Raw genomic sequence first — 25,733 nt, 5'->3', positions numbered from 1 at the left:
AGTGTTATTCTAAGCGGACAGAAAGCATACGCTCAATGTAGCATATACAGTAAGAGAGATTCGCCAGGCCAAAAGCTGCATTCGGTTGCCGCAATGCTGAACGCTGTCCGGGAGATAGACCAAAGTCGGCGTGTTTGGCAGTCACAGTCGATCCGTTGCACGTTCCAAATCAACTTTACAGAATAGCAGATAAAAGTGGTCGTTGCGGAGTTTGAGTATTTCAGATACAGCTCGGCAGCCGCCGCCGCCGCCACTGAAGCTTCCTTATTTGGCGAAGCGGCGTCCCAATTTGGCAACTGTGAGAGTCGATAGTCAACGCAGAACACTGATGTATTACAAGTTGTGCCACGATATTCTTGCAAAATGATGCACTCGCTGAGAATGATCAGATGGCGTCGATATGTCTCATGTGACCGCGTTTTCACATGGAATTGCGAAGTGCGATCGTTGGTTCTTGCCAGTGCAGAATAGCCAAGGGCAAGGACGCTCGGAAAGGGACCATGCCCGACTCCCGGTCCCCTCCTCCTCCCTCCCTCTCCCGTCCATCTGGGGTAGGCTATAAGTTCCCCGCACTCTCCGTGTTCTACCCCGCATCCTCATGCTCATCACTCGCCTCCCTCGATCCGTGGTCGTCGCTCCAGCGCATCCCCGCATCCTCGCCAGCGCACGTACCATGGCGTCCAGTGCCCGACCGACGCGCCTTCGCCCGCACAACTGGAAGGAGCTCGCTCCCGCACCGCTCCCGGGACTCACCTTTGCAGCCCAGGCGAACCTGCCCCGTCTGCCGGTGCCGACGCTTGACGAGACGCTGGTGAAGCTGAAGGAGAGCCTGCGTCCGATCGCATATAATGAGCAGGAGTACGCTGCGGCTGTCAGGAAGATCGACGAGTTTGCTGCAGGGCCTGCGAGGGAGCTGCAGAAAAGGCTGGAGGCGAGACGTGCATCGACGGTGCACTGGCTCGAGGAGTGGTGGGACGACGGCGGATATCTGACGTATCGTGACTCGGTGAGCCGCCGATGTAACGTTCCGGCGTAGACACATCTGACAGATTTTGCACCACCAGGTCGCTATAAACGTCTCCTACTACTGTATGTCACACTCCCTCCATATATCCTCTCGTAGCTCAATCTCCACAAGATGGCTTCAGAGAACATCCGTCGCACCTTCCTCAGACTCCAGCACACCGTGCTGCCTCACTTGTGCGTAGCGCCATGCTCTTCCGAGAGCAGTTCAAGCTGGGGCAACTCCCGCCTGAAGCGACCAAAGAGGGTCCAATCTGCGTGGACACGTACAGGTAAATGTGCCGCTCAAGTCTGGCCAGCTTCGATTCTCAATCTTCATTGCAGGTGGATGTTCGACTGCTGCCGCGTGCCCGGAAAGCCCGCGGACTGGAGCGTGAGCTACGCCCGCGAAGGGGATCGCGGGGACTCTGGCCATGTCGTCGTCCTCCGGCGTGGCCGAGTTTGGAAGCTTGAACCATGGAAGGACGGGCGGTTGCTTAGCGTAGACGAACTGCTCAAGTACGTGTTCGTCCTGCTAAAGCATGCGAACAGCGCGATTCACCTTTCTTCATTGCAAGACAGATCGAGCATATCTACGAGAACACCAAACAGGAGTACCCTGCAGTAGGACTTCTGACGGCTCACGACCGCGACTTCTGGACCGAGGTTCGTCTCAATCACACTCACGCTGTCTGCCCGATCTCAATCCACCACAGCAATACGACGCGCTCGCCGCAGACCCACACAACGAGTCCATCCTGCGCACCATCCATTCCTCCGCGTTCGTCCTCTGCCTCGACACGGAGGGCGCACCAGACTTCATCGCGCACAGCCGGCTGCTCTGGCACGGCGCCGTCACCGTGCCCGCCGATGGAGTCCCTATGGCTGAGAACCTCGGCATGCGCAATAGGTGGATGGACAAGCCGCTGCAGTTTGTCGTCGCGGATGACGGTAAGGCGGGCTTTGTCGGCGAGCACTCTATCATGGACGGCACGCCGACCGTCGCGCTGTGCGACCGCGTGCTGGACACGATCGCCGCGCCCGAGTTCGCATCCTCCGCATCCGCGCTCCCGTCCGTTACGTCACCTCCCGCGACGCCCACGCCGCTGGACTGGCACATCTCTGCGGAGACGCGGAGGGGGATCATCTACGCGGCTGGGTATGTGTTCGGGCTGATCGCGACACAGAACATGGACTGCGTGCGCACGGCGTACGGCAAGCGGCAGATCAAGGAATTCGGCGTGTCGCCCGACTCGTGGGCGCAGATGCTCGTGCAGCTCGCGTATGCGCGGTTGCTGCGCGCGCGGGGCGAGAAGCGGAGGGGCGGGACGTACGAGGCGGCGTCGACGCGGAGGTTCTTTAAGGGCCGGACGGAGGCGATCAGGGTCGTGTCGCGTGAGGGGGATGAGTGGGTTGAGAGTATGGATGATAAGAGGGTGGGTGTGAAGGAGAGGGGGGAGCTGTTTGGGAGGGCGGTGGAGGTGCATGGGCAGGTGGCGAGGATGGCTGGGAAGGGCTTGGGGGTTGATCGTCATTTGCTCGGTAAGCGGATGGCTTGCGCTGGTATGAGAGGAAGCTGACGTTGTGAGTAGGTTTGAAGAAGGCGGTTAGGGAAGGCGAGGCTGTCCCGGCTTTGTTTAGCGATCCGGTTGTTGCGCGCTCGAGTTATTGGGTGCTGAGCACGTCTGCGATTTTCTCGAAGCATTTTGGCCCGTATGGATGGGGAGAAGTCGTCCCGGACGGTTTCGGCGTTGCGTACATGACGGGCTTTGACGGTCAGTCACTTTTTCTCTTCCCCGCACCGTCCCCACCTTGTGTCTCGCCAGAGCATTCGAACGCTGACTGCTCGCCTTCTATCGCTCGACAGATTATCTGCAGTACACGATCACTTCACAAGTGGAGATGCCGAACGAGGAGTTTTGTGAGGAGCTGAAGCGCGCGGCGCAGGATATGTTTGATTTGCACGCGGTGTTGGCGAAGGAGAAGGCGGCGGAGCCGGTGAAGGCGAAGTTGTGATTAAGGGCGTATTATATATATGTGTGTGTACTGGATACCTCATGGGATACCACCGAGCTCCTGGTGTAGTTGATGCTTTACATTACTGGGTTGAATGCCGTGAATCCCGAGTATTAGTGTCGATAGGGATTTGCAGAGGGGGTTTCGTCGAAAAACTGAGCAACTCACTAAAAAGAGACTGATCGACGAGCTGAAATCTCGAGAGCATGACGGTCCTGCACTACAAGGTACGCCAGCACGATGACATTAACCAGTGTACAGATCTCATCCTACCTTGTCTTGTTGTATGCATGCCGTCGACGCTGGCATGGAAAACCATTGTGTAGCAATTTAGCTGGCGATGAGCGAAGCTTCTCCTGGCCAGATGGTCTACCTATATCCATCTCGGTGATGCATAGTACTTCTTATTTTCATAGCCCTGGTACTTGGTCTTGATGTGGAGTTCGTACTGATTCTCTAGCGCACAGTGGCTCCTGCCGGTACAGAAGGCTGGACAAATATCAGTGTAGACCATACTAGATGTCGAGGGCATCGCCCAACGCAGTATATTGACTGCTCAAGACATTGGAGTGCTCCGCGCCACATCGTTGATCGCCATCGATCCCGTGTAGTTGTGAAACATGTCCCGTGGACGAACGAGAGTTCGCCGACAGATGGATGTACTTGCATTGAAGGGGCGCAATGTGATATCATGCAAACAAACCAAGTCATAGTAGTCACCCGGGCGTTGCGGGAGGGTTTTGGATGCATGTACAATACATAGCGAGCGAAGGGTCATAGCGAAGATGCAGCGGCAGAGAGAAATGTACGAAAACCATTACTTCGCCTGCACATCGACCAGCGCGTGAGTTAAAGCCAGACAGTGCAGAAGGATGCAGACGCACCAAAATAATACCATCGAAACGCTGCTTGAACCACGCCATCGTATCCTCCTTCTTCACCCGGTGCGCGAAGCCAATGCGCGCCTTCTTCTGTTTCCGCCTCGCGACACGCGCGCCTGGCCGGCCCATCACGACGTAGAAATCCATACCGAAGATACCGATGCTAGGGTCGTACCGCGCACCCAAATCGATGTGCTCCTGAATACCGAACCCAAAGTTGCCGGTCTCCGAGAAGTTCTTGCGCCGGAGCTCGTACTCCTTCACCTTCAGTCCGCGCTCGAGGATCTCCTCCGCCTTCGGCCCTCGGATGGTGACGTGCGCCGCGATCTTTTCGTTACGACGGATACCGAACGTACGCACGGTGTAGCGAGCCTTCGAGGTGACGGGTGTTTGACCGGTGAGCTGTTCGAGCACCTTCGACGCTCGCGTCAAGCGATCACCGGATTCGCCAACGGAGATGTCTGCAAAGATGTCCACAGCATGGGCAATCTGCCACTGGCTCACAAAGTCACGATACGCACTAATAACGAGCTTGTCAATGTGGAGCTCCTTCATGGAGTTGGTGGGCGCGGTCTTCTGGTCGGCCTGCATCGTCACCGCCCCCCACATAAGGTCAGTTGAACGGAGAAGTGACAGTTTCGCTCACCATCTTGTCGTGAGTGTACCTTGCGGCCGCTGGTCCTGCCTTCGGAGTCGTTGCTTAGCCCTGCGAAGTCTCAGAACGGTGGCTTGGGAACGACTGTATCGTTCTTCGGCAACTGCCGAAACAGCCAATCACGTGACGTTTCTCGCGAATTTGACAACCCCGCTGCCGTCTCACGTCGCGGTCTTAACTGGGCCAAACTCTTCGTACAGACCGTTGCGCTCTCTGGCATCAGCAAGGCGCACGGATGATGCATTGATGAATCGAGATATCTAACAAACTAAGGAATGTGCTCCCTGAATATTTGCTCATTTTGATACGCGATCCTTGTGCTCTACTGGGCGCCTCTACCTGCTACGTGGCTGCAAGGCGATCACATCTTCCAGCTGCTTCTCTTGATGGCTCTCATCTAGGTTCACCTTTCGTAGAGAAAGACAGTCGTTTTTCTGCACTCAGCGCTCATCTAGTGCTCTCATGTGTACCCTGCCAATGTGGCGAAGAAGAGTGACCTGCGGAGTGTCAGCCACCGGTGACCGCAGTGACCACACTCGCCCGGAGCTTGGAGATGTGTGGGTGAAGTAATCCACGTCTGAACCATCCAGCTAGAGTTTGGCATTGTAAGTCTTGTATAAAGGACCGGTGTTCTCTGTTTATGTATGTAATAAAATCTTAGGTCAACTTTCCTTAGGCCGACCACCGCATGCGTGTTCTCTAGTCTCCACCCCAAGATCCTCTCTTTGATCCCATCAAGCGTGCAATGCTGGCTCTTCCTGCCCGTGTAACATCTTCAGTTCTTTTTCATCAGCAATTCGGTCTCCATCGACACTGCGTGCCGTCCATATCGGAAACGCATCCCCGCGCCTGACAGATTGTAAAGTCTAGTGGATATCACTCTGCTGATGTGCGCGACATCAGACTCTACGAACACGTCTCCGTCGGGCACGATGACGTTCACACACGCATACGATCCAGGAAACCTGTTTGCCAGCTCCCCCAGGTCCTGGTTAATCTGCTCCCAATCGTATCCAAAAAAGTCGCTACAATCTGGAAGTTTGAGTCGCAGGTCGATCTTGATGCACTGGAAGTGTTCTGACTCTCGGCAAACGCAGACGACGAGGCGGCTCATCCACCGATGCTGAGTTATCGGCATTCCGGACGTCAAGGAGATGTTGGTGAAGTGAAGAGATCTGAGATGGGTCAGGTGCAGTTGGTCGAAGCTGCGAACAACATCTTCTATATTATAAGGTGAGCTGTCATGTGCCGGATCGCATAACCATGGTAGGGGCGAACTCACTGAAATTTTCCTGCTCGATCCCATCGAATGTGATCTTGAGGTGTTCGAGTGACCTTCCGGCTGCCCGCATCAGTTTGGACAGTGCTTGGGAATGCTGGGCACCACGGTTCCATGCCAAAGAGAGGTACTGCAGCTGCAAGTTGAAGGGATCTTCCGAGACCCATGATGCTACCGCAGCCGCAAGTGGCGAGTTTTCAATGGTAAGTGACCTTACGTTGATGATCCTGATTGCCTGTGCCCCGAAGAGGTCCGCATGATGAACCTCACTGGGAGGTTGCATCGGCGGTATGGCTGCTATCAGGGATCTAACCGTGTCTTTGATGCGAATATTGGCAAGGCAAGGGAAGGCACAGAGCAGCCACAGCAAGTGTTTGATGTCACGAAACTTTACCTCATCCAAAATCAGGGAGGTAGCGTACGGAAAGGAGTCGGACAATGCGTGCACCAATCCCGCTGGCAGCTCTTCATCAAGCCAGTAGCGAAGTTCCACCACCTCGACTTTGGCCAGTTTGCAGAACGACTTGGCCAACCTGCTTACTGCTACGCTGCGGAAGGGCAGGTCCTGGAAGATTATGTGACGGACGAAGTTTGTTAAGTCAACTTCAGGGAGCAGCGAGGACTCGTCAAGCAGTTTCTGAAAGTCGTGGCAGTCCTGCGACGAGCGGATGCAGATGGTCTGGAAGAGGTACATCCGTGCACCTGGGAGCCATGCGCGGTGGACTTGGCTGCAGAGCTTCAGTGTTTTGCGATCATGGCGAAGGTGGCCCATTATGTCGTTGTGGATCTCCTGTGGGATTCTGAGTAGCGGGGGAACATATTCGGCCTGCATGGTAGTTACGGCGGAACTGAAGATCCCAGTCAGCGAGGTGAAGATGATGAAGATTGAAGGCAACCTGGCGGCTTACTCTTGTGGTGTCGTGTGCGGTTGTGTTCTAAGTTCAAGACAGCCCTGCAAGCTCTCTATGAAGCTGGAAAATGCCAGGTCGGATTATGTAGTGGTTACGATGAAGGGAGGATGGGAGCGAGTGGTTGCCGGTAGCCACCGGTCTGTCTGGCGGTAGCTCACGACTTACGATGTGTCGATGTGTCGATGTGCCGAAATATTGTTTGTAGTTCGAGCACGGTCTCAATATATGCCGTTGACTGACGGGGGAGAGTGGTGGGAGTGGCAGGTGGGCCGCATCTTCGGAGTGGCCACTCTCTTTCCTATTTTGGCGCGTTCTTCCAGCGCCGCCTCAACGCGTCTTTAGACTCCGCGGTACGCGTTCGCGTGTATAATGTGACCGGACGCGTTTGTCACACTACTCCTATTTCACGGCTACCTAGCTATTCCCCATTAAAGCATTTCAGACAAGGATGAACTGCAGTTTTGCATCACAACAACGTCTGCGCTGTGGAAGCCGAATGTGGCTTTGAAAAGTCCGAAATTGGTTCAACTGCACTAGCGTAACCTATCAACGCCACTTCACTTTGCCTTCGCGGATTCTGCATTTACTGGTGCTCCTTCCTTCCCTTTATCCGTCTGTTCCACCGCTTGTTTGGTTGTCTTGGTGGACTGCGGCGACGGCGGACCATCGATGATATTGGCTTGCTCCTCGAGCTGCGCAGCCCACATGGCAGCGCCGACAGTATTTGTGAAGCTGAAGAACAATCCGACAAGCGGGATGAGATTGAACAGCAGCGTAACTGTCCCAAACCTGCCGTCACATCCAAATTGACTAAATCCACCTTGCATGACTTTCAGAGAGATATCGATGTAACACTCACGCTGTATATTGCGCCCGCCTACGTTCCACGAAGGATGCACGCTGGTTCTTCGAGAAGCCCTTCAGTTGAAAGTAGTGAGAGTGCCACCCAGGTCCTTCGTTGTATCCGTTATACATCAGGAACAATGCCGTACCCACTGCCGGGACGAAATTGAGTGGCAGAGTCAGCAGATATTTGAACAGCCCGTCCTTCGAGAGTATCTGCAATGGCTTCACCAATGCGCCTTCCACGCTCGAGGCCGCGCTCTTACCCGCGCCAGGAGCCCGCGTCTTGCCTATTCTGACGAGGTCGCCCTGTCCTCGCGCACGCAAGGTGGTGTCGAAAACTTGCGTGAGCGCTGGTTCCAAGAACAGGGGGCGCACGAGGAGTGCCAGAATCGCGGCGGTCTCGGCTCCGACGAGGATGAAGGCGATGACTGGGGCGAGAGGGCCAGTGATGAATGCGACGATCGCCAGTTGCGGGAAGAATGTCAGGAAGAACATGGTGCCGAAAACGACTGCCGAGGACACCAGGGCTTTGAGGATTGCACCGCGAGCGGAGAGGATGACCGCTGGATCTGTTTGGTTTGGCCAAAATCAGTTGCAGCCACTGTATTTCGCAAAGAACACTCACGGGTGACTGAGAAATATATGCCCCTAAGTGGCCAGAGCCATGCTAGTGATGCGATTGCCTGTGCAGTGAGCACCACGACATGCTGGCCTTCCCGCAACAACGTGCGAGCGAGATGTTGCAATTGCGAGTGTTCGGCAGATGTCATTCGGTCAAGGTTGGTCGATGCCGCTGTCAATGATGGTGGTTGCGGTAAAAGTTGGATTGCGGGCGTACAACGCCCTCGTGGGCAACATTGTGTCTATTCCCGTCCTTTCGAGTTCATGGAACCTAGGAGCCTACAGTGCCCAGATCCGGCCTCAGATCACTCTCCACGTGACCGCGATGCTGCGTCCGCCATCGCATAGCCAGTTAAGCAGCTGCTTTGATCAGTTCTTCCTGGCTTTACCAGTTCAAACGTTGTCTAGGACAGACATTGCAGCACATTGCAGCACATGGCGAGTCAGAGACCCGCCCAAGTGGGTGCGCTCGGAAGCAGCACGTGGTCGCGGAAGCGCTGGTTGTAAGTTGTAACAGTGCGCGCTGCAAGTTTGCCGATGCGACTTCAATCCCTTGATCACCGTCTTTGAAGCAGCGGTCTTTGTGAGGCACAGTTACGCACGGACGGAAGCTCTGGCGAGCACCTAGCACCGCACGAGGCTTTGATCTGGAGAAGATGCCGTTGAGATGAACTTCGCAAGGTGGAGCCAGAAGCACTGACCATGAGAAAACTGCGAGTATTATTGGTAACGTGCTGTTGCCACAATCTCAGGACAATGGCCAGCTACATGATATAACTTAAGTATGCAGGCAATCATGCAAGCTGGTGAGCAACTGCTGCTTGCTAATTAGCTTATAATTCTGACTTGAGTTGATGTAGTCGATAAGAAGCTTACCCGATGCTTTAGTTCAATCACGAATGACCGAGTCGTATCTCTGAGAAAAACATGCTTCTCGTGCATGTCAGACGATTGCACATACCCAGGCCCTCTGTTGTTATCTTCCGCTTGCCGGTACCGTCCGCTCTTTGAGAGGTGATTGTGACGATCATGGAACTAGTCGCAGGTGCACAGTGGATCGCCTCTCCTATCTCTGGGAGCTTCATAAATTGTATGGTGCGAAGTCTGCCCTAGGGCTCCCCGATTGGCTTTGCTAAATGTCATGAAGGTCAGACCACTTTGACTTCGATGCAGGAAGGTGGAACGCACGAGCACTGCCTGCGTTGTGCCGCGACTGAATCTCAAGGCGATATCAATCCGTGGGTAGCACTCTGGCCATGTGTCGTTGCCTTAAGCACCGCATATAATAAGTTCTTCGTTAGTGTCCTTGTAACGACATCGCCCGTCCTCACAAGCACATCTCTGCGATGGGGATATCTTGGAGCCTGCATGCCAAGCAGCATCATGTCGTTCTCTTCGGATACGAAGCATGGGGTAGGTAAACTCTCCTGCTCTCCGCGAACACCTCACAGTAGCATTTGACATTCAGGCCATACACGACCGTTGTGCAACCTCGCAGCCCGTCTCGCGAAGTCGCGACCAATATATGTGACGTTATTCACAATTACGACAATCCATGACCGTGTGCGCGACGAGCTTCTCAGATCCTTTGACGCGGACGAGCGGCACCTTCTTGACCGAGTCAGGTCCGGGTGTTCTTCGAATGGACCGCTGCATGTTATTTAACTACCGTGGGATCGATAGGGTCATCTCTCTTACACACAACAGCGCGAATACACAAGATAGAAGCATACTTGAGGACTCCTTCGCAACTGCCTTCGAGAAACTTGCGAAGGAGGAGGCTGTCCAGTGTATCCATACTGACGTGAGCTATGGTCCAGTCCGTGCGCCTGATGCTCTCGTGGTAGATGTGAGTTATTCGCCGCATCTAAGCGTGTCATAATCTACAGCATGATCTTCTTCAGTTCCATGGCCGTACCGCTATGGAACATGCACGCAGAGTCGGCAAGAAGGATTTCAAAGTCTTCGCTTGGCATGCCGGCTCTGCGTCCGTTGCGTTCCGCTTCTGGGGACCCAAGCAAGTGGGAAGGATCGGCGATCTACGTGCTAGGAGTGAGTACGAAGCAGAGCGCTCGGGGATCAAAGTGGAGGAGGCTGCTGGCGAGGTACGATAGCCGAATTATAACTTCCACATGGGTGTCGCTGACGATTGGTCAGATTTCGCTAGGTCACACCGGCTGCGTCGTGTACATACCAGGATTGCCGCCCATGTACGACCATGAAATCCAGCCACAACGTGTAGGTCCTTTCCACAGTGACACTGTACTACGTGAACGAGCTGAGCTCTGGTAGACCCTGGGTTCCAAAGCTCAAATAGGAGTAGCGATGCTGGGTGCGTACGAGTGAGCAATCCACCACATTACCGTGGTGCTCGCTTTCACTGACGATGCATTCAGTGTATTAAATGAATGCGACGGAATGTTGCTCGCTACGCCGGAGTGTTATGAGCCGGGGACGGTCGCAGCCTTAAAGGGTTGGTTCGCGGAATCCTCTCGCAAGGTCTTTCCATGCGGGCCGCTGGTTCCCCACGGAGAACAGGCAACTTCACAGCAGAAGGAGCAGTCGATCCATATACAGGAATTCATGAATGGGATATTGAAGAAGCGTGGCGAGCGTACGCTCGTTTATGTACGTCTCTCCCGATATGTTGCTGATTTTAATACTTATCTCATAGTTGAACATTTAGATATCGTTTGGAACTACTTATTGGCCGCTCGAGCAAGACAAGCTGTCAGCATTCTTAGACGTGATGATTGAGCTTGAAATACCATTCGTACGGATATCTACGTTTCATATGCATCAACCATCGTTAACATTCCTCAATGTCTGTCCATGCGTAGATCCTGAACCATGCGTCACCCTATTTGTCCGTCCCTGACAGCATTTTACAGAAGGTCGAGGGATATGAAGATGCCATACTGACCCGCTGGTCACCTCAACAACTGATTTTACGCCACCCAGTTGGTGCTTCGGAGTGATCTGGATCTTCGCATGCTAAAGTGTGATTGCATTGCAGGCAACGGCCTGGTTCATCACGCACGGCGGACAGAGCAGTGTGGTCGAATCGATCAGCGAAGGCATACCAATGTATGTTCATCGGCCCGTTAGGTATATGTTTACCCAGCTGACTGCGGCTTTTTGAAATTACGTCACTGTCTGTCCGATTGCCCGATTGCAGGATATGCTGGCCATTCGCGTTCGACCAACCTTTGAACGCTGCTCACATCAGCAGCAATCTCGACATCGGCTACGAGCTCTTCCAAATACGCAACGGACCAGGGCTGAAGCTCGTGCATCGTCTGGGCAAGGTGCCCGAGGGCAGCGTCGAGGCTGTTCGTGCTGAAGCGCGGGACGTTCTGATGAGGGCGTTCGGAGAAGACGGCGAGCGCAAGCGTGCGAATGTGTTGAAGCTGAGGCATAGGATGGTGGGACAGCCGCGATCGAAGCGTGATCCGTCGAGGCGAGCTATCGGCGCGTTCCTCGACTCGTTGGATAGCAAGGATTGCTTATCTTGCTGTTTATAACTTGTTGATCAAATAGTGTGTGGATGGTCGCACGAGGCAGTGTTGGTTAGAAATGTATCTTTGTACGACAATATTCTCATGCTGTCTGAATAGAAAGTAGCGAGCGCTAAACATCACAGCGTCCGATCCGATAGATAAGATGATCTTTTCATGCCCATGATTATCAGATAAGATGTTGAACCTAGGCTCCTCGGAAGTTGGACTCGCAGTTGGACCCGAACCTCGGGAGTACCTACATGCGACAACAAGGCGTACGATATCAAGCCGGATTCTATGTACGACGACTAGGGTTGTTTTCGATGGCTCTTCCATGCAACTCAATCGAGGGTGATAACAGCAAGAATGCAACTGCCGCCGCTACTCAGCGCTCACTGCTCAGCCGCGACTGTTCAATCAGTGCCTTTCTGAGGCAAATATAGTATAGTACTTTGAGTTCTATTGAGATAAGCTCTTCAGATACCTCCGTCGAATTGACAGATGTAGATGAAAGGTTGGCATTGTGACCGTGGGACGGCGCCTCACAACTTGGCCTGCTACTACTAATTCTCGGGGTGCTGGATACCTACTGCCGCTACAATCTAGGCATGCCTTGTCTTGCATGCCGTCCGCCAAGCCATATATCGTGCTTTACAATCTGTCTGCAGATTACGCTCTCAGTGTTTTAGCTACAATTCGCTCTCACGAGGCGGGAATTGCTTCAAACATTGGATCAATATCGATATCCGTGACGCAGGTTGCCGACCAACGTAAGTATAAAGTGATCACTGAGTCGTCAATTACTGACGGCCTTTTAGCTTGTTACAGTTCGCAGGCAATCTCGGCGACACCAGTTGGCCGACGGTAACCGACGGACAATTGCAGTGGAAGGGGACTTGATCGTCGCGTGGTTGACCCTGCACCACGGTATGTACTGCGGTGTGTACTTCCCTTGTTCGTCCACGTTTGACAGTTGAATATAGTCCCGCATTGCGCGGCCCCTATGTTCTTGAGCAGGCCATACCGATCTAGGAAATTCGCACGAACCTGTGCATGTGGTCTATGTCGAAGTTGCGATGGTGCATCGTGTGAATCCATTCTACACACATGGTGAACAAGGACAGCTCGTCATTGCAGGCTGCAGATGTGGGTCTGCTTTGCTCGCATGTTGGGTTAATAATCGCCATACCGATCCTTCAATTGCGTCAATCCACCATGCAGACGGTCGAGAACATACTATAACTGTCATCAACTCTGATGGAACATCCCTGCTTCCCTGATGATCTGTCAACAAAATATTTGATAACGCCGTCCTCAACATCTGTTGGAAATCTCATATCATCGCTTCTGCAGTACGCTCGTCGCGAATGGCAAAACCCCCCAACGCCTCCGCAAACGGCAGAGGTACATCCGATTGCAGTCGTTGTCGTACTTCCCGAATTGTAAGGTGATCTTCCACGGGTCTAACGGAAGCTGAGGCTGATCTCTTTCCCTCCCTCTCATCGGGTACATTTCTCCCTCGGTCTCAAGCGAGGAGGAAAACTTCCTTTCGTGCGAAGACTTTAGCAGCAAAACCAATTACAGTCGCCGTCGGCGCTCGCTGTTCGATCAGAATGTTGCCCCTTCGCACGTCTGCTGCCTGGTTCTCATCACCAGTGACACTGTCACTACCCCACATTACGGGTCGCTCAGCAAATATAAATGTCGCACTAGATAGCTCAACTTCTTCAACGTTATCTGCCCACCATGCCCATCTCCCTTACGCAAGAAAGCAACGTTGATGTACTGGTTATTGGTGCAGGCCCTGCTGGGTTGATGTGTGCCATGGCGCTGTCTCATGCTGGTGTCAACGTACGAATAGTTGACCGACGGTAAGGGGCCATTGTTTCTTTTGTACATACCCTTAGTGACAGCGTTCAGTCCCGCGAAGGTCAAAGCTGGACAAGCAGATGGTATACAGCCAAGGATTATCGAGGTCTTCCAGGTGCGCTGATGCGAACAGTCAGTGCTCTTCACCGATACTCAACTTCCGTCAACAGAGTTATGGCCTCGCTGATCGCCTCTTCAAAGAGGCGGTGCAAGTGCATGTGGCGGTAGGGTAGCCGGCCCACTTTCTCAAGTAGATCTAACGTTGGAACATTCTCGTTGCAGGCTTTCTATAATCCCAGCCCATCCGGTGGTATCGAGGCGAGTTAGATAACACTAGCCTCTGGTGTCTATTCTCATCATCCTTCCATTTCAATCAGTGTACGGATCGCGCATCCGATGTTACGGCGCCCACTGCACGATACCCATTCGAGGTATGCAGCGACCATATGTGTGTCGATCAATTGGATTTAGCATGGCGCGCAATTCATAGATGGCTCTCCATCAAGGTGCAATAGAGCAGATTTTCATGGACTCGATGGCATCGAAGGGCGTCGAAGTAGAAAGACCAATCATACCGACATTCATCGAGTTGTCAGATGATGAAGCTGTTCTCAAAGACCCAACATCGCATCCCGCAAGGGTAAGATATCTTTTATCCCATTATTTCGAACCAATGCTGAGCCGCTGCGCAGGTGGTCTTGAAACATCTCGATGTTGAAGACGGGAAACCGGATACTGAAGTCGTCTATGCCAAGTTCGTGATCGGTTGTGATGGTAAGCTTTGCAGGTCAAACTCCCAGGTGATAAACGGCTGAATAACGAACACATTTCCCAGGCGCACATTCGTGGATCCGCAAACAGTTCGACATAACGATGGAGGGTGAACAGACAGGTATGTATCCATCGCTCACTCAGATCGTTTCAATCGCTCAAACCGCGTTATCTTATCAGATTATATATGGGGTGTCGTAGATCTTATCCCGGAGACTGACTTCCCGGACATTCGGAACCGCTGTGCAATACACTCTCACAATGGGTCGTGCATGGTCATTCCTCGAGAGGGAGACAAAGTCCGCCTGTACACCCAGCTTTCAGATAAGGATGTTGTCGACGCGAAGGGCAGAGTTGACAGGAGCAAGATGGGACCAGACAATATTCTAGAAGTAGCGAACAAGTCGCTGTATCCTTACACCATATCGGCGTCTCATGAGATCGATTGGTGGACGCTCTACATCAGTACGTCCTGCAATGATTATGATGATGGCTGCTAATCATAGGGTGTTTTGCATTCAGTCGGCCAGCGAGTTGCGGATAGATACTCTGTTCACGAACGCGTTCTCATTGCTGGAGACGCGTGCCATACACATTCGCCCAAAGCAGGTACGATACATCGCGCATACATTCCGGGTCGAAGTAATAGTATTCCTCAGGTCAAGGGATGAACGCTAGCATGAATGACACACACAATCTCGGTGAGTGTGGAACCACCTTAAGTAGAAATCACGTCCACCGACGATCAAAACTGGCAGCATGGAAGCTTGCACATGTCCTGCGAGGCTGTGCTGACATTTCTCTTCTAAAAACCGTAAGCCTCTCAACTTTCTGCTCCCGGGATTACATCAACAATCGGACATCGCAGTACGAGTTTGAACGTCGGAAGTATGCGCAAGATCTGATCAACTTCGACAAAAAGTTCGCCACTTTGTTCTCAGGAAAGCCACGCACTGAAGATAACGAAGATGGTGTCTCGCACGAGGAATTCCTGGAGTGAGACCTTTTCCTTCAACCCTCGCATCAATGTCTCATACACGTCTCCTCGCAGGGCGTTCCAGGCATTCGGTGCTTTCACGAGTGGCATTGGCGTTCATTACCAACCATCAGCCATCGTCAATACCAAGCATCAATCGTTCGCGAGCAACCTCATCATCGGACAGCGTGTGCTTCCTCACGTCTTCATTCATGCCGCGAACTTCCAGCCGGTTGAGATGCAAGATCTACTGCCATCGGACATGCGTTTCAAAGTCCTTGTGTTCACTGGAGATACCACTGACAAGACGCAGCTCAAGTCCATCAGATCGCTAGCAAAGGAGTTGGCCGAGCCCGAGAGGTTCTTGAATCGTTTTGGGCACGGACGCAGCGGCGCCGTTTTCGACATCCTGTCAATCAGTTCTGCAAAGAAGCGACAATCAAATTACACCGATGTACCGGAGATCCTCAGATCTCACTGGTCCAAGTGCGTATATGCGGTCGTTCGTAACCATTGCCGCCGCTTCATAAATTCTCGCAGATTCCTCCTCGACGACGGCGATATGTACAAGCGAAGTGGAGGTGGAGGATACGAAGCCTACGGCATTCATCCTTCCGGAGCGATTGTCGTGGTGCGGCCGGATGGGTATATCGGCATGGTCGCTCCCCTCAATGGCCTCCAGGACATCGACAACTACTTCGCCTCATTCATGATCTCCTCGCCCTAATAGAACAACTGCCATGGCAGCTGTACTTTACAATGTTGATTGATTCCCCTCACTCGGAGTGATGCTCGCATTTCGAGATTAGCGCTTGATATCGCAACAGCAAGTATATATTCGTAATGGCCCGAGCAAGAATGGCTGCTGTAATCCAACAGGTCATGAGACTGACGCTTCAGCCTTTCCACGTTGGCCCCGTGGGTGCAGCTTCCGCGCTGCCTATGGGAACGCGCCTTGCACCGCCTTTAACCCCAGGCAGCTTACTAGCCGCTTTGGTCCGAGCAAACGGCTTAGGCGCCGGTTTGATAGTGGCTCTGGCTCCGTCAGCCACTGAGCGATTCGCCGTGGATGCAGAGATCAGTTTAGCCCGCTTAATATTCTCCCTTTCCAAAGCAACTGCAGGACGGGACCGAGAGTGAACGAGGGGCTCTGCCCGACCCTTGCCTTTCTGTTTCGCAGTTAACCTGGTCTGGAATTGAGATGCCCGTGGTTTCACACCCTTGGCATCCGGCGTCTTGTCCAGCAGCGGATTCTCATCAGGATCCTCCAAGGCTCCGAGCTCCGCGAGGCTTTGAATTGGTGCCCGTGCGAGCGGCGCAGCCGCAATAGGCATCGGAGTGGGCGAGAAGTCACTATCGCTCTCCTGCAGGGCATTCAGTTTGCCACTGTCACTCTCAGGGCTGTCTGGCGATTTTGCGAGCATTAGGATCCTGCTGAGCGGACTGGGCTTAACGGGAGAATAGGCGTGGATCATGTGCGCAGCAGCGAGAGGCTTCGCCATGGGGAATGGCCGCCGGGTCTCTGGTGTTTTCGGGGCTGGAGCGGAGGATGGACCTGCGCTCGCTTGTGATGAGCTCTGCGGTGCTTGTGCTGAAGTCGACGATGGTTGTGTATATGCAGCATTAATCTGATTGTTCGACGTCGTAGTGGATGTCGCAGATTGAGACGGCTCTGTCTGTTCGGCCTGTGTCGGGAGAGGAATCAAGGAGGATGAAACGCCACTGTTCGTGGGCAATGACGCTGCAGGAGATGGCGGTGGGAGCACGAACGCTGGTGGCTGGACCTTAGGAGAGGGTATGACCTCTGTCTCGAAGGGCGGGACGATTCTCTTCGAGGATACAGGTCCGAGTCCGAGTCCAAACCCAGAAGACCGCCTTGATGAACGAGGCTTTCTCGCGCCAATTCTGCCGGAAGGTATACTGGTTGCTTTCAACTTCCGCGGAGGGCTGCGTACCGCATGCTCCTGTCCTTCTTCCTGCGACGGTACTGTTTCCACAGCTGGTGGGACAGGAGTCGGCGGAAGGTCGGTCAACATTACTTGGACTTGCCATGCGCGTTTCTCTTCCAAAAACGTGAGGCGTTCCGCCTGTGAACGCACGACCACAACCATTAGAGCGGATCCTCAGATATCCATACACACGCGTTAATTACCTCCAATGCTGCTTTCTCTCGCCCAAGTCTGACCGCAGCCTCTGTGAACTTCTGCCGTTCCTGTTCCAGCTCTTTGAAACGTGTATCCAGGCGCCGCTTCTCTTCGTCCCGCGCAGGCGCTGTCATCAGGTCCACACTCATCTCGCCAACATCACCTTGTGGCTTTTCTTCCTCAGCGAACCGATCAAATAAGGCCTGCGTCTGCGCAGCATACGTCGAAGCCTGTTTCTGTGCTTCTTCTGTGGGACAAGATATCCAGTTATGCCATAGGAACCGAAGAAGATGCGCACCAAGTTCCTTCCGAAGAGTCTCAATTACCGCCTGCAAACGATCAATCTCCGAGGCGTCTTGTGGCTTCGTATTTGTAACCTGAGAACTGGACAATGTATGCGGTGTGAGAGTATCTGGGTTTGGATTGGACAGGCGTCCGATGATTTCTCTGACAGAAGTCAGCAGGGAGGAAAGCTTATCGCTAGCAGTCTTGGTGGGAGATAGTGGGAAGAGTGTGGCAGACGTGAGTGGAGCAGGCTGAGGACTGGTCAACTCGATGCAGCGTGGAATGCGTGTGATCAGCGCACCTCCTCACGGCCGTCATTCCGTGCAGCGTGGATCATACCCTGCAGGTCGTTCGCAGCCGAAAGAATCAGACCTCGGAGCTTCCTGTTTCTCTCGAACAGATCCCTCCTTGCTTGCTCGGTTTGCTCCAAGGCAATATCGAGGAATCCCTGAGTCTTGCCCCGCGGTTGAATGTCAGACGCCTCGACAACATCTGTGTTTGCACAGCGCAAGCTGCTGCTTGTAGACCCGAGTTTGACCTGGGTGTCGCATACTTTGCTCCATCGGTCCGTCATTCGCTCCTTCTCTTTCTCTAGCTTCTTTATCTCAGTTTGATGGGCTGTTCGCAACGCCTGTAAGGCGGTTCGCGTTCGTTGAAGCTCCGCAGTGGTCTGCCTGTGAGCGTTCTCTGCAGCCTGCAGACTTCGGGTTGCGGCTCTGAAGTGCACTCAGGCGCATGTCCGGAAGATATGCACATGAAACATACCCCAGACGCGACTTGTGCACATTCATCTCCCTCTCAGCATTGGCAGCCCTCTCCTCAGCAACTCGGTATTTCGACACCATGCGCTCATGGTCATAGGACAATGTACGCAGTTTCGTGGTCAGCTCTTCTGTGCGTGACATGTCGTCCTATTCGGCATGGGGAAATTGACATGAATACCAGAGGAGAGAACTCACGACTCGCTGACTCAACATGCTGAACAAACACTTTACCACCCTCTCAGCATCTTTTGTCCCCAGCCCGTCAAGAGACAATTCAATATCGGTGAAGCCATGGGCGATCAGTTGCGAATTCGCGTATTGTAGACTTGAAGTGGATGTGAACTCGGTTGAAGTGCCTTCCGAGAAAGGAGAACCGAGACCAGAGAAAGAAATATCCAAAGCCCAGTGTACCAATCTCTTTGGTGTTGTGTCCATCCTATCCGTATGTGACCGGCACCTGGAATGGCGTACAGAGCCCGTGCAGAGAAGAGGTGGGCGAGTTTGACTCGTGCTCCCAACTGAACTGCGCCTCGACGCGGTCACGCATTTCGCACGTGCCCAGCGCTTATATCCGTGTTCCACCGTGATCAGCTGTGCAGCGTCCCGGACTGCTTTCGTCTCCGCATTCGCCTCCACTCTCATCGGAATTCTGCACGACGTGCTTTGATGTTCTCTGTGGCCCGGGATCCAATAGATTAACAGCAGATGCTCTACACTCATCTGCCTGTGATTGGATCAATTCACAGCTGGCGAACTCCGGAGTCATGAAACCGCATCAGTCTCAATACTCCGAGATCGGAATTGTTACGATGCCTATCTCATCGCCGACACGAAAACTGTTGCAATCGTTCGTTTATGCTATTTGATGCTACTACAGAATGCATTTGCAAAACATCTGAATGGAACAGACCCTAGCTTCGTGTCGGACTCTATCGCTCAACCGGCCCGCGGATTCGGCACATTCTCCATGTATCAGGAGGGCGCACATGTCACCATATAGGTACTGCGGCTTGCTGTCCAGTGTGCGACGTGAGGCCCGTTTCCAACATTCCAGATTCTGCGCTGCGGACACTATCTTCGAATTCGCGAGTTCTTTCGTAAGCCAGTCATCTGTGACGGACTCGTCTATGGACAACTGTTGCATGGTTTCTTCGAGGACAGACATCGATTATTCGATTCGTAATCTCCTGGTTGACGGAAATGTGCTGCGATAGTACACACAAACCTGTGCCACTAGTACAATCATGGTCGCCGTGATGTGATTAGCAACATGGTGATTTTACCCGAGTGCACGAAATGTTCCCATGCGCTTGATACGAGCCATTTAACTTTGCGATCTGATTGGACGTTGTCCGCCACATTGTGTCCAAATGCGGGCGTTGTTCCCACACGTGCGCGCCGAAGTTCTTCGCCAACGCCAACGCCATCGCCAACGCCAGCACTCTCCGCTGCGGCGCATCGCCTCCATTGTCTCTGGACAGGCACAGAAGCATCCCCACAGCCCAGTTCGATCCTCTTGTTTAAATTTGGAACATCACGCTGCTAGGATGTCTGGACTGCGCTCGATGCGCCACAGCCCCCTATTCATGCACATATATAATATCAGCGGACGGCCCCATCGCCATCCTTAGTGTTTCCACTTTCTAGCGTCCCATCTGTGGGCAGTTTCTCCTTCTCGTCGAACTTCAGAACGATGCTACTTTACGATCATACCTTCTCCCCCGCCGAGAAGACTCAGCCATTCTCAACTAATCAGGCCCAGGTTCGTTGTAGTACGAATAGTCGCACTCAAATGCTAACGGTGGTGCAGCGGGTTGATGCACCGCCTCCTTACGACGGTACCAGAGCCGAGTCATCGGGTGCTCCCTCTGCGGCGGCTCCTTCTCCGCCTCCACTTTCACCTCCCCCTCGGCCTCTACCTGTATTCAGGCCTACGACCAAGCAGTGCGTGAACTACCTGTCGCTGTTTTCCCGGAACGACGCAATTTCCGGTATGCATTTTGGTAATCATTTTGGCGCTCGAGGCTCATGAGTACGGTCCAGGGACATACCTCGTTGATCCTTTGCTTTCTGCTTCTCCCTTTGAGGGCATATTTGCCTGCCGCGATAAACGCAAGGCCCACAAGCGGGATCGCTCCATCGAACGCGATCATGCGCGCCACTTGCGCGATGCTTTCGGCACCATTCCAAATGTCGATGAGAAGGACCCCGCCAGGCGTTGTGAGGTCAACGCAGCGCTCAGATCCCGCAACGGTGCAATCAACATCGATCTGGCAATTGCGGATTCCGGCACCGGTCGTATCGTCAATGGCCAGGAAACGACGGTGTGCGGGAGGGTTATGTTGTCCAGTCGCCACGGCCGCATCAACGTGAACCTCGTGAGTACTCCTTTCAATATTCTTATCCCACATGGTCTCATTGTATTCTCGCAGTTCGAAGTCCAACTCGGTCGTGCCGTGGACTTGGACGTTTCCACTCGTTCGGGCAGCATCACCGTCTTCCTGCCGCCCACCTTCAACGGCGCCATCGCTCTGCACACCCGTAACGGCTCCAGGGGCGTGCACTTCCTGCCCGCCTTCGCCGAACGCGCATGCGTCGTGCGCTCTTCCGAACGCGACTTGCTCGTCGCTGTCTCCTCCCCAGAGCGTCCCGCCAACCCTCCCAGCCAGTACGGTGCGCCTTCTGCGGGCACCGATTACTGCGTCATCAGGACGCGCCATGGCAAGATCACCATTGGGCTCAGCGGCGTGGACATTGCGCCTGTTCTGATGAGGACGGGAGGGCTTATGGGACAGTTTGAAGCGCTTGTGGAGGCGGGCCATAAGCAGCTCGAGACGATGATTGAGGCCGGTACCAAGGCTATCGAGACTGCTTTGATTGGCCGACTTGAGGCTGGCGGCGTTGCATCCGCACGCCCAGCTCCGTATGCCCCGCGAGGAGGCCTGTAGGGAGAATATTGCACGCGATAAGTGGCAGCGTGTACAGCACGAACGGATTGATTGCTAGATAGGTTTCGTTTTCTTCTTGAAGCATTTATCCTGAAGCAATAAGTTCAATCCCATTGTAAAGATAGTCATGATGTATGCGATAAGTGTCATTCCCGCTACGACAGTAGTGGGTCTTGTCGATTTGAAGCTCACAAGGCTCTCCGCGAAAATTAGCGATCGGCAGCACACGTCTGCCCTGAAGTGATCGCTCCATTGCTCGTCATGTCTCGTGATCTCTTTACCTATGCGTCTGTATGACCGTCGCCACAGTGCACCGCAGACATGAAGCGATTTGCGCACGTGGCAAATGCTTAGCAAATGTGGACAGGTTTTTTGCCTTTGTGATCTCGATTTGCTATGGTTCCTTCCCACGTTCCACATTAAGTATTTGCATATAATATTGTAAAGGTGAAGATTTAAAATTGTTTATTTAGAAAACATTTTTAAACTCGCAAGATACATTTAAAATTTGATCGGTGGCAAATGTAATCACACTTTTTTTGAATTCAAAAGCATCATGTGCCCAGCAGCAAATGAAGGTGTTACTATGGTGCAATATCTAGTGGCACTGATCTCGGAGAGCTGAGAGGTTTCAAAGAACCTTCATTTGCTACTGGGTATTTTATACCGAGTGATCAAATTTTAAATGTATCTTGTGAGTTTAAAAATGTTTTCTAAATAAACAATTTTAAATCCTCACCTTTACAATATTATATGCAAATACTTAATGTGGAACGTGGGAAGGAACCATAGCAAATCGACATCGCAAAGGCAAAAAACCTGTCCACATTTGCTAAGCATTTGCCACGCGCACAAATCGCTTCATGTCTGCGGTGAGTGCCTGTCGCGAGCTGTCACGTTCAAGTTCTGCGGCACGATGAACGTCTTCACGGGATCATGTAGTCGATTTACGTACCTCTGTTTCCACATCGTATTCGAGCTCCTCTACTACTGCAAAGTGACCGAACTAGCTGCCCATTATGGGGATTGGCACGCACACAATTCGAATTCTAGGACGATGACTGACAAACGAAATGATTTGAAAAAGTAACAAACCTGTTCATGCCACATCTCTCCAAAAGATAAACCACGGACCAAATCTTATTACACGACAGGCGGTGTTACTCGATTCCGGTGCTTGAAACGCATGAAGCGCCGGTTAGCAAAGTAACTGCGCTCGTCGTAGCGGGCGCTGCCGGCACCGGCCCTACCACCTTATAGTAAACCGCAGGAATCAGGTAAAATGACAGCTGAAAATCTTTTCAGAAAGCATCCAATTAGATGTTCACTCTAGATACTGTCACGGCACGCCGATGACAAGGATAGACAACCAAATGTAGAGTCCCCTTGAGGGCCTCCTGGCTAAGAGCCAACAGCGACGAGCTGTGGCGATACGACGTGCCCGCTGACGAGGCCTGGTAGCTGTTCGCAGAGCAAGACTTACTGGCGAGGGTAGAGGCGCTGTCACACAAGTGAGGATGCGATAGAATGTATAGCACACTGAGAGTGTCTGGTAAGACCCCTCTGTGATGGTAGTGGTGGACGAAGGAGAATAAGACTGAGGTCTCCTCCTCGTCTCGCTGGTCCTTATATACATGATTGCTATGCTACTGTACAGTACTACCTAAGCGAGTCACACGCTACCCTACTGGTCAGTGCTGCAATCGTATGACATGTCCCAATTATCCTGATTGGCTGCCTAATAATAACCCACGGAGACGGAGCTCCTCTTGAGCACGCAATATGGCGTCATGGCGATTGCGACATATGACGCCATGCCGAGGAGCTCGGTGTCACGTGACAATGCCGAGGGAGATCTGAGGTCATGTGACTAGATGCCTCGTTATCTTATCTCTTTAGGTCACGTGACTTCTTGTGCGACGAGAAATGATTAAAAATGATATGCTTCTTAATAGCATTTGTTCCTTTAATGACTTGTCAGGTAAAACCGTGACATCACCCCCTTCTCAAGGTTCATCGTCCTGATGAGCCAAAGCCTCTGGCGCCACGTATGGTTCGTTTTGCGAGCGAACTATCTGCCTCTGAAATGATTCCTGGGGCGTAGCGTTCGCATATGAACTGAGCGATACGGTCGCCTGTCTTGACCTCAAATGGTTCGCTGGTTGTGTTTACCAGCAGAACCTTGATTTCCCCTGTGTAGTCCGGGTCCACTACCCCTGCTGCGACATCAATTCCCTTGAGGGCTAGCCCACTTCGGGGGGCTACTCGAATGTATGTCCATTTTGGGGGGTCAACCGCCAACCCGGTGCCGACGAGCATTCTGGAATGTGGGGGAATGTTCAAGTCTTGTACTGACTTGACATCCCATCCTACAGCTTCGTGAGATCCCTTGTAGGGTGCTCGGGCATTTGGATGAAGGCGGAAGAAAAACATGAACTCATCAGGGTGGTCAGACAGGGCAATTTTGTGCGCTTTGCGTGTTCGCGGCTTAGCTCTTGGAGCGTCTGGATGTGTCTTATGGAATTCCTCTACTTTGTCTTTGACATGTGTGAGGTTCTCCAGTGGTTCCCAAGTATTATCGCTATGGTCATAGTCTAACCACTTGACAAGATACTGAGTTTTGTTATACCTGATTCTCGAATCAAGGATTTCCTCTACGTCCCATTCTTCCTCTCCGTCGATGATGACTGGAGGGTTAGGGGGGGGTATGCGTCCAGGGATCGAGTCTTGATGGAACATAATTAGCTTTGAAGCGTGGAACACAGGGTGTATCTTCATGTCCGCTGGTAATTGCAGTTTGAACGATACGGTTCCGATCTTTTCGAGGATCTTGAATGGTCCATAGTTTTGAGTCGCCAGCTTCTGACTTTTGACTCTTACATGGAGATCTTTCCCTCGAATAAGCACTTCGTCTCCTACTTTGAAAGGGACGTCCTGCTTTTTAAGATCGAAATACCATTTCATACGTTCTGCTGCTAATGACAGAGCGGCACGTGCTTGTTCCTGTGCTTGGTCGCGGTTATGGAATAAGTGTTCCAGGGATGGATGTTGTATCCCTTCCAATACATCGGGTGCCATGCGGGGGTGTCGGCCATGCTCTATGAAGAACGGTGATAGACCTGTCGATTCTGAGGCTTGGTTGTTGTATGCAAATTCCGCCGTGGGCAGTAATGTGGCCCAGTCAGTTTGTCGATAGTTGCAGTACATACGCAGATATTGCTCCAGAATCTGATTGACTCGTTCGGTCTGTCCATCCGTTTCAGGGTGATAAGCCGTAGACATCGTCGACTTAATGTGAAGTTTCTGACAAAACTCCTGGAATAATTTGGCTGAGAACTGGGTGCCTCGATCCGATATGATCTGCCTGGGAATTCCATGGAGTTTGAAAACTTCATTGTAGAAAATCGACGCTACTTGCGATGCTGTCACCGTGTCATCTACTGCATAGTAGTGAGCATGTTTGGTAAATCGGTCGATGACTACCAGAATGGCAGTCTTCTTTTCTCCCCTGTGGTCTGGGCTTGGCGGTAGCTGTGTAATCAGGTCACAGGTAACCATTTCTCAAGGCCCTTGTGGTACTGGATTAGGTTGCAGTAGTCCATACGGCTTTTGTTTGCTTGTTTTGTTTCGTTGACAAGCCACACAGCCTTGAACATACTTCTTGACATCAATGGTAAGCCCTGGCCACCAATAATTCCTGCTGATCAATTCTTGCGTTTTCCATCGTCCGGCGTGTCCGGCGGTGGAAATGTCATGATGTAATTTGATCAGCTCATTCCGCAGCGTAGAGTCCTTCGGGACGTAGACCTTTCCTCTTCGTAGCAGTAACCCACGCTCGAAGTTCCACTCTTGGAGGTCTTTCCCGAACTCTCGCTTGCCAGTTTTTAATAGGTGCTGGTAACCTTTGGTCATTTCGTCATCTTTTAGTGCCGATTTCACTCTTTCTAGAAGTTTTGCATCATTAACTTCGGAGGAATGAGTGGCTGAGATCGCGTGGATGGCAAAATATTCGGGTTGAAGCAAAGTTTGCCCGGAATTGTCATTGCTCACCCCCTTCTCATGATCTGGCCTCCTGGACAGAGGATCGGCACGCATCATCGTCTTTCCGGGGCGGTGACGGAGAATGAAGTTAAATCGGGTAAGGTAAAGTGACCAACGAGCTTGTCGTCTGGTCAATGTCTGAGCTTGTCGGAAATAGGTAAGATTCAGGTGATCCGACCATATCTCAACGGGATGAGGGTGTCCTTCGAAGTACTGCCGATATT

At 52.5% G+C, this 25,733-nt stretch overlaps 8 protein-coding genes across 8 annotated transcripts; 4 read left to right on the top strand and 4 right to left on the bottom strand.

The window, feature by feature from the left end:
- The first annotated feature begins 470 nt into the window (after window positions 1–470).
- On the top strand, window positions 471–3,186 carry LAESUDRAFT_725157 (carnitine acetyl transferase). Its single transcript, XM_040908763.1, has 8 exons — window positions 471–1,006; window positions 1,065–1,089; window positions 1,139–1,295; window positions 1,348–1,521; window positions 1,581–1,668; window positions 1,719–2,544; window positions 2,595–2,777; window positions 2,870–3,186. Exons 1-8 carry the CDS (start codon window positions 599–601, stop codon window positions 3,016–3,018), a joined length of 2,010 nt encoding a protein of 669 aa, XP_040764990.1. The 5' UTR covers window positions 471–598; the 3' UTR covers window positions 3,019–3,186.
- Window positions 3,187–3,743: 557 nt separating this feature from the next.
- Window positions 3,744–4,490, bottom strand: LAESUDRAFT_699057 (60S ribosomal protein L11; the record flags this gene model as incomplete). The annotated part of the gene is made up of 3 exons (XM_040906373.1): window positions 3,744–3,844; window positions 3,903–4,360; window positions 4,421–4,490. 3 exons carry the CDS (start codon window positions 4,488–4,490, stop codon window positions 3,836–3,838), a joined length of 537 nt encoding a protein of 178 aa, XP_040764989.1. The 3' UTR covers window positions 3,744–3,835.
- A 688-nt stretch (window positions 4,491–5,178) lies between these two features.
- LAESUDRAFT_812242 (uncharacterized protein) lies at window positions 5,179–6,993 on the bottom strand. Its single transcript, XM_040914387.1, has 2 exons — window positions 5,837–6,993; window positions 5,179–5,775 (listed from the first exon to the last, which is right to left on the bottom strand). Exons 1-2 carry the CDS (start codon window positions 6,663–6,665, stop codon window positions 5,330–5,332), a joined length of 1,275 nt encoding a protein of 424 aa, XP_040764988.1. The 5' UTR covers window positions 6,666–6,993; the 3' UTR covers window positions 5,179–5,329.
- Window positions 6,994–7,102: 109 nt separating this feature from the next.
- On the bottom strand, window positions 7,103–8,409 carry LAESUDRAFT_725152 (uncharacterized protein). The gene is made up of 3 exons (XM_040908762.1): window positions 8,216–8,409; window positions 7,604–8,159; window positions 7,103–7,533 (listed from the first exon to the last, which is right to left on the bottom strand). Exons 1-3 carry the CDS (start codon window positions 8,358–8,360, stop codon window positions 7,302–7,304), a joined length of 933 nt encoding a protein of 310 aa, XP_040764987.1. The 5' UTR covers window positions 8,361–8,409; the 3' UTR covers window positions 7,103–7,301.
- A 969-nt stretch (window positions 8,410–9,378) lies between these two features.
- On the top strand, window positions 9,379–11,921 carry LAESUDRAFT_120752 (glycosyltransferase family 1 protein). Its single transcript, XM_040901251.1, has 12 exons — window positions 9,379–9,449; window positions 9,513–9,624; window positions 9,680–9,836; window positions 9,895–10,060; window positions 10,116–10,316; window positions 10,369–10,449; window positions 10,504–10,553; window positions 10,608–10,839; window positions 10,898–10,984; window positions 11,052–11,171; window positions 11,228–11,298; window positions 11,390–11,921. Exons 2-12 carry the CDS (start codon window positions 9,558–9,560, stop codon window positions 11,733–11,735), a joined length of 1,578 nt encoding a protein of 525 aa, XP_040764986.1. The 5' UTR covers window positions 9,379–9,449; window positions 9,513–9,557; the 3' UTR covers window positions 11,736–11,921.
- Window positions 11,922–13,457: 1,536 nt separating this feature from the next.
- Window positions 13,458–16,054, top strand: LAESUDRAFT_758651 (uncharacterized protein; the record flags this gene model as incomplete). The annotated part of the gene is made up of 14 exons (XM_040912478.1): window positions 13,458–13,582; window positions 13,632–13,695; window positions 13,751–13,804; window positions 13,958–14,011; window positions 14,071–14,220; window positions 14,273–14,354; window positions 14,416–14,472; window positions 14,532–14,816; window positions 14,874–14,960; window positions 15,011–15,052; window positions 15,110–15,165; window positions 15,220–15,347; window positions 15,403–15,813; window positions 15,868–16,054. 14 exons carry the CDS (start codon window positions 13,458–13,460, stop codon window positions 16,052–16,054), a joined length of 1,782 nt encoding a protein of 593 aa, XP_040764985.1.
- Window positions 16,055–16,223: 169 nt separating this feature from the next.
- LAESUDRAFT_742987 (uncharacterized protein) lies at window positions 16,224–19,011 on the bottom strand (the record flags this gene model as incomplete). The annotated part of the gene is made up of 7 exons (XM_040911226.1): window positions 18,716–19,011; window positions 18,522–18,667; window positions 18,058–18,472; window positions 17,770–18,007; window positions 17,480–17,718; window positions 16,380–17,414; window positions 16,224–16,337 (listed from the first exon to the last, which is right to left on the bottom strand). The coding sequence occupies exons 1-7, from the start codon at window positions 18,953–18,955 to the stop codon at window positions 16,224–16,226; spliced, it is 2,427 nt and encodes an 808-aa protein (XP_040764984.1). The 5' UTR covers window positions 18,956–19,011.
- A 1,301-nt stretch (window positions 19,012–20,312) lies between these two features.
- Window positions 20,313–21,468, top strand: LAESUDRAFT_651676 (uncharacterized protein; the record flags this gene model as incomplete). Its single annotated transcript, XM_040904311.1, has 3 exons — window positions 20,313–20,511; window positions 20,564–20,898; window positions 20,953–21,468. 3 exons carry the CDS (start codon window positions 20,313–20,315, stop codon window positions 21,466–21,468), a joined length of 1,050 nt encoding a protein of 349 aa, XP_040764983.1.
- Window positions 21,469–25,733: the final 4,265 nt, after the last annotated feature.

The sequence above is a fragment of the Laetiporus sulphureus genome (genome assembly GCF_001632365.1).
Source record: "Laetiporus sulphureus 93-53 unplaced genomic scaffold LAESUscaffold_16, whole genome shotgun sequence".
Classification (NCBI taxonomy): domain Eukaryota; kingdom Fungi; phylum Basidiomycota; class Agaricomycetes; order Polyporales; family Laetiporaceae; genus Laetiporus; species Laetiporus sulphureus.
This window is presented reverse-complemented; position numbering and strand designations above follow the sequence as displayed.

What these genes read in the sequence shown, in the direction of transcription:
- LAESUDRAFT_725157 (XM_040908763.1), top strand. Translation starts at nt 599, where the DNA reads ATGCTCATCACTCGCCTCCCTCGATCCGTGGTCGTCGCTCCAGCGCAT. An exon ending in ACCGCGACTTCTGGACCGAG is followed by an intron (nt 1,669 to 1,718) that starts GTTCGTCTCAAT and finishes AATCCACCACAG; the next exon opens with CAATACGACGCGCTCGCCGC. An exon ending in GGTTGATCGTCATTTGCTCG is followed by an intron (nt 2,545 to 2,594) that starts GTAAGCGGATGG and finishes CGTTGTGAGTAG; the next exon opens with GTTTGAAGAAGGCGGTTAGG.
- LAESUDRAFT_812242 (XM_040914387.1), bottom strand. Translation starts at nt 6,665, where the DNA reads ATGCAGGCCGAATATGTTCCCCCGCTACTCAGAATCCCACAGGAGATC. An exon ending in GATCGAGCAGGAAAATTTCA is followed by an intron (nt 5,776 to 5,836) that starts GTGAGTTCGCCC and finishes CTTATAATATAG; the next exon opens with AAGATGTTGTTCGCAGCTTC.
- LAESUDRAFT_725152 (XM_040908762.1), bottom strand. Translation starts at nt 8,360, where the DNA reads ATGACATCTGCCGAACACTCGCAATTGCAACATCTCGCTCGCACGTTG. An exon ending in CATATATTTCTCAGTCACCC is followed by an intron (nt 8,160 to 8,215) that starts GTGAGTGTTCTT and finishes CAAACCAAACAG; the next exon opens with ATCCAGCGGTCATCCTCTCC. An exon ending in AGGCGGGCGCAATATACAGC is followed by an intron (nt 7,534 to 7,603) that starts GTGAGTGTTACA and finishes ATGTGACGGCAG; the next exon opens with GTTTGGGACAGTTACGCTGC.
- LAESUDRAFT_120752 (XM_040901251.1), top strand. Translation starts at nt 9,558, where the DNA reads ATGGGGATATCTTGGAGCCTGCATGCCAAGCAGCATCATGTCGTTCTC. An exon ending in CTTCGGATACGAAGCATGGG is followed by an intron (nt 9,625 to 9,679) that starts GTAGGTAAACTC and finishes TTTGACATTCAG; the next exon opens with GCCATACACGACCGTTGTGC. An exon ending in TGGAGGAGGCTGCTGGCGAG is followed by an intron (nt 10,317 to 10,368) that starts GTACGATAGCCG and finishes ACGATTGGTCAG; the next exon opens with ATTTCGCTAGGTCACACCGG.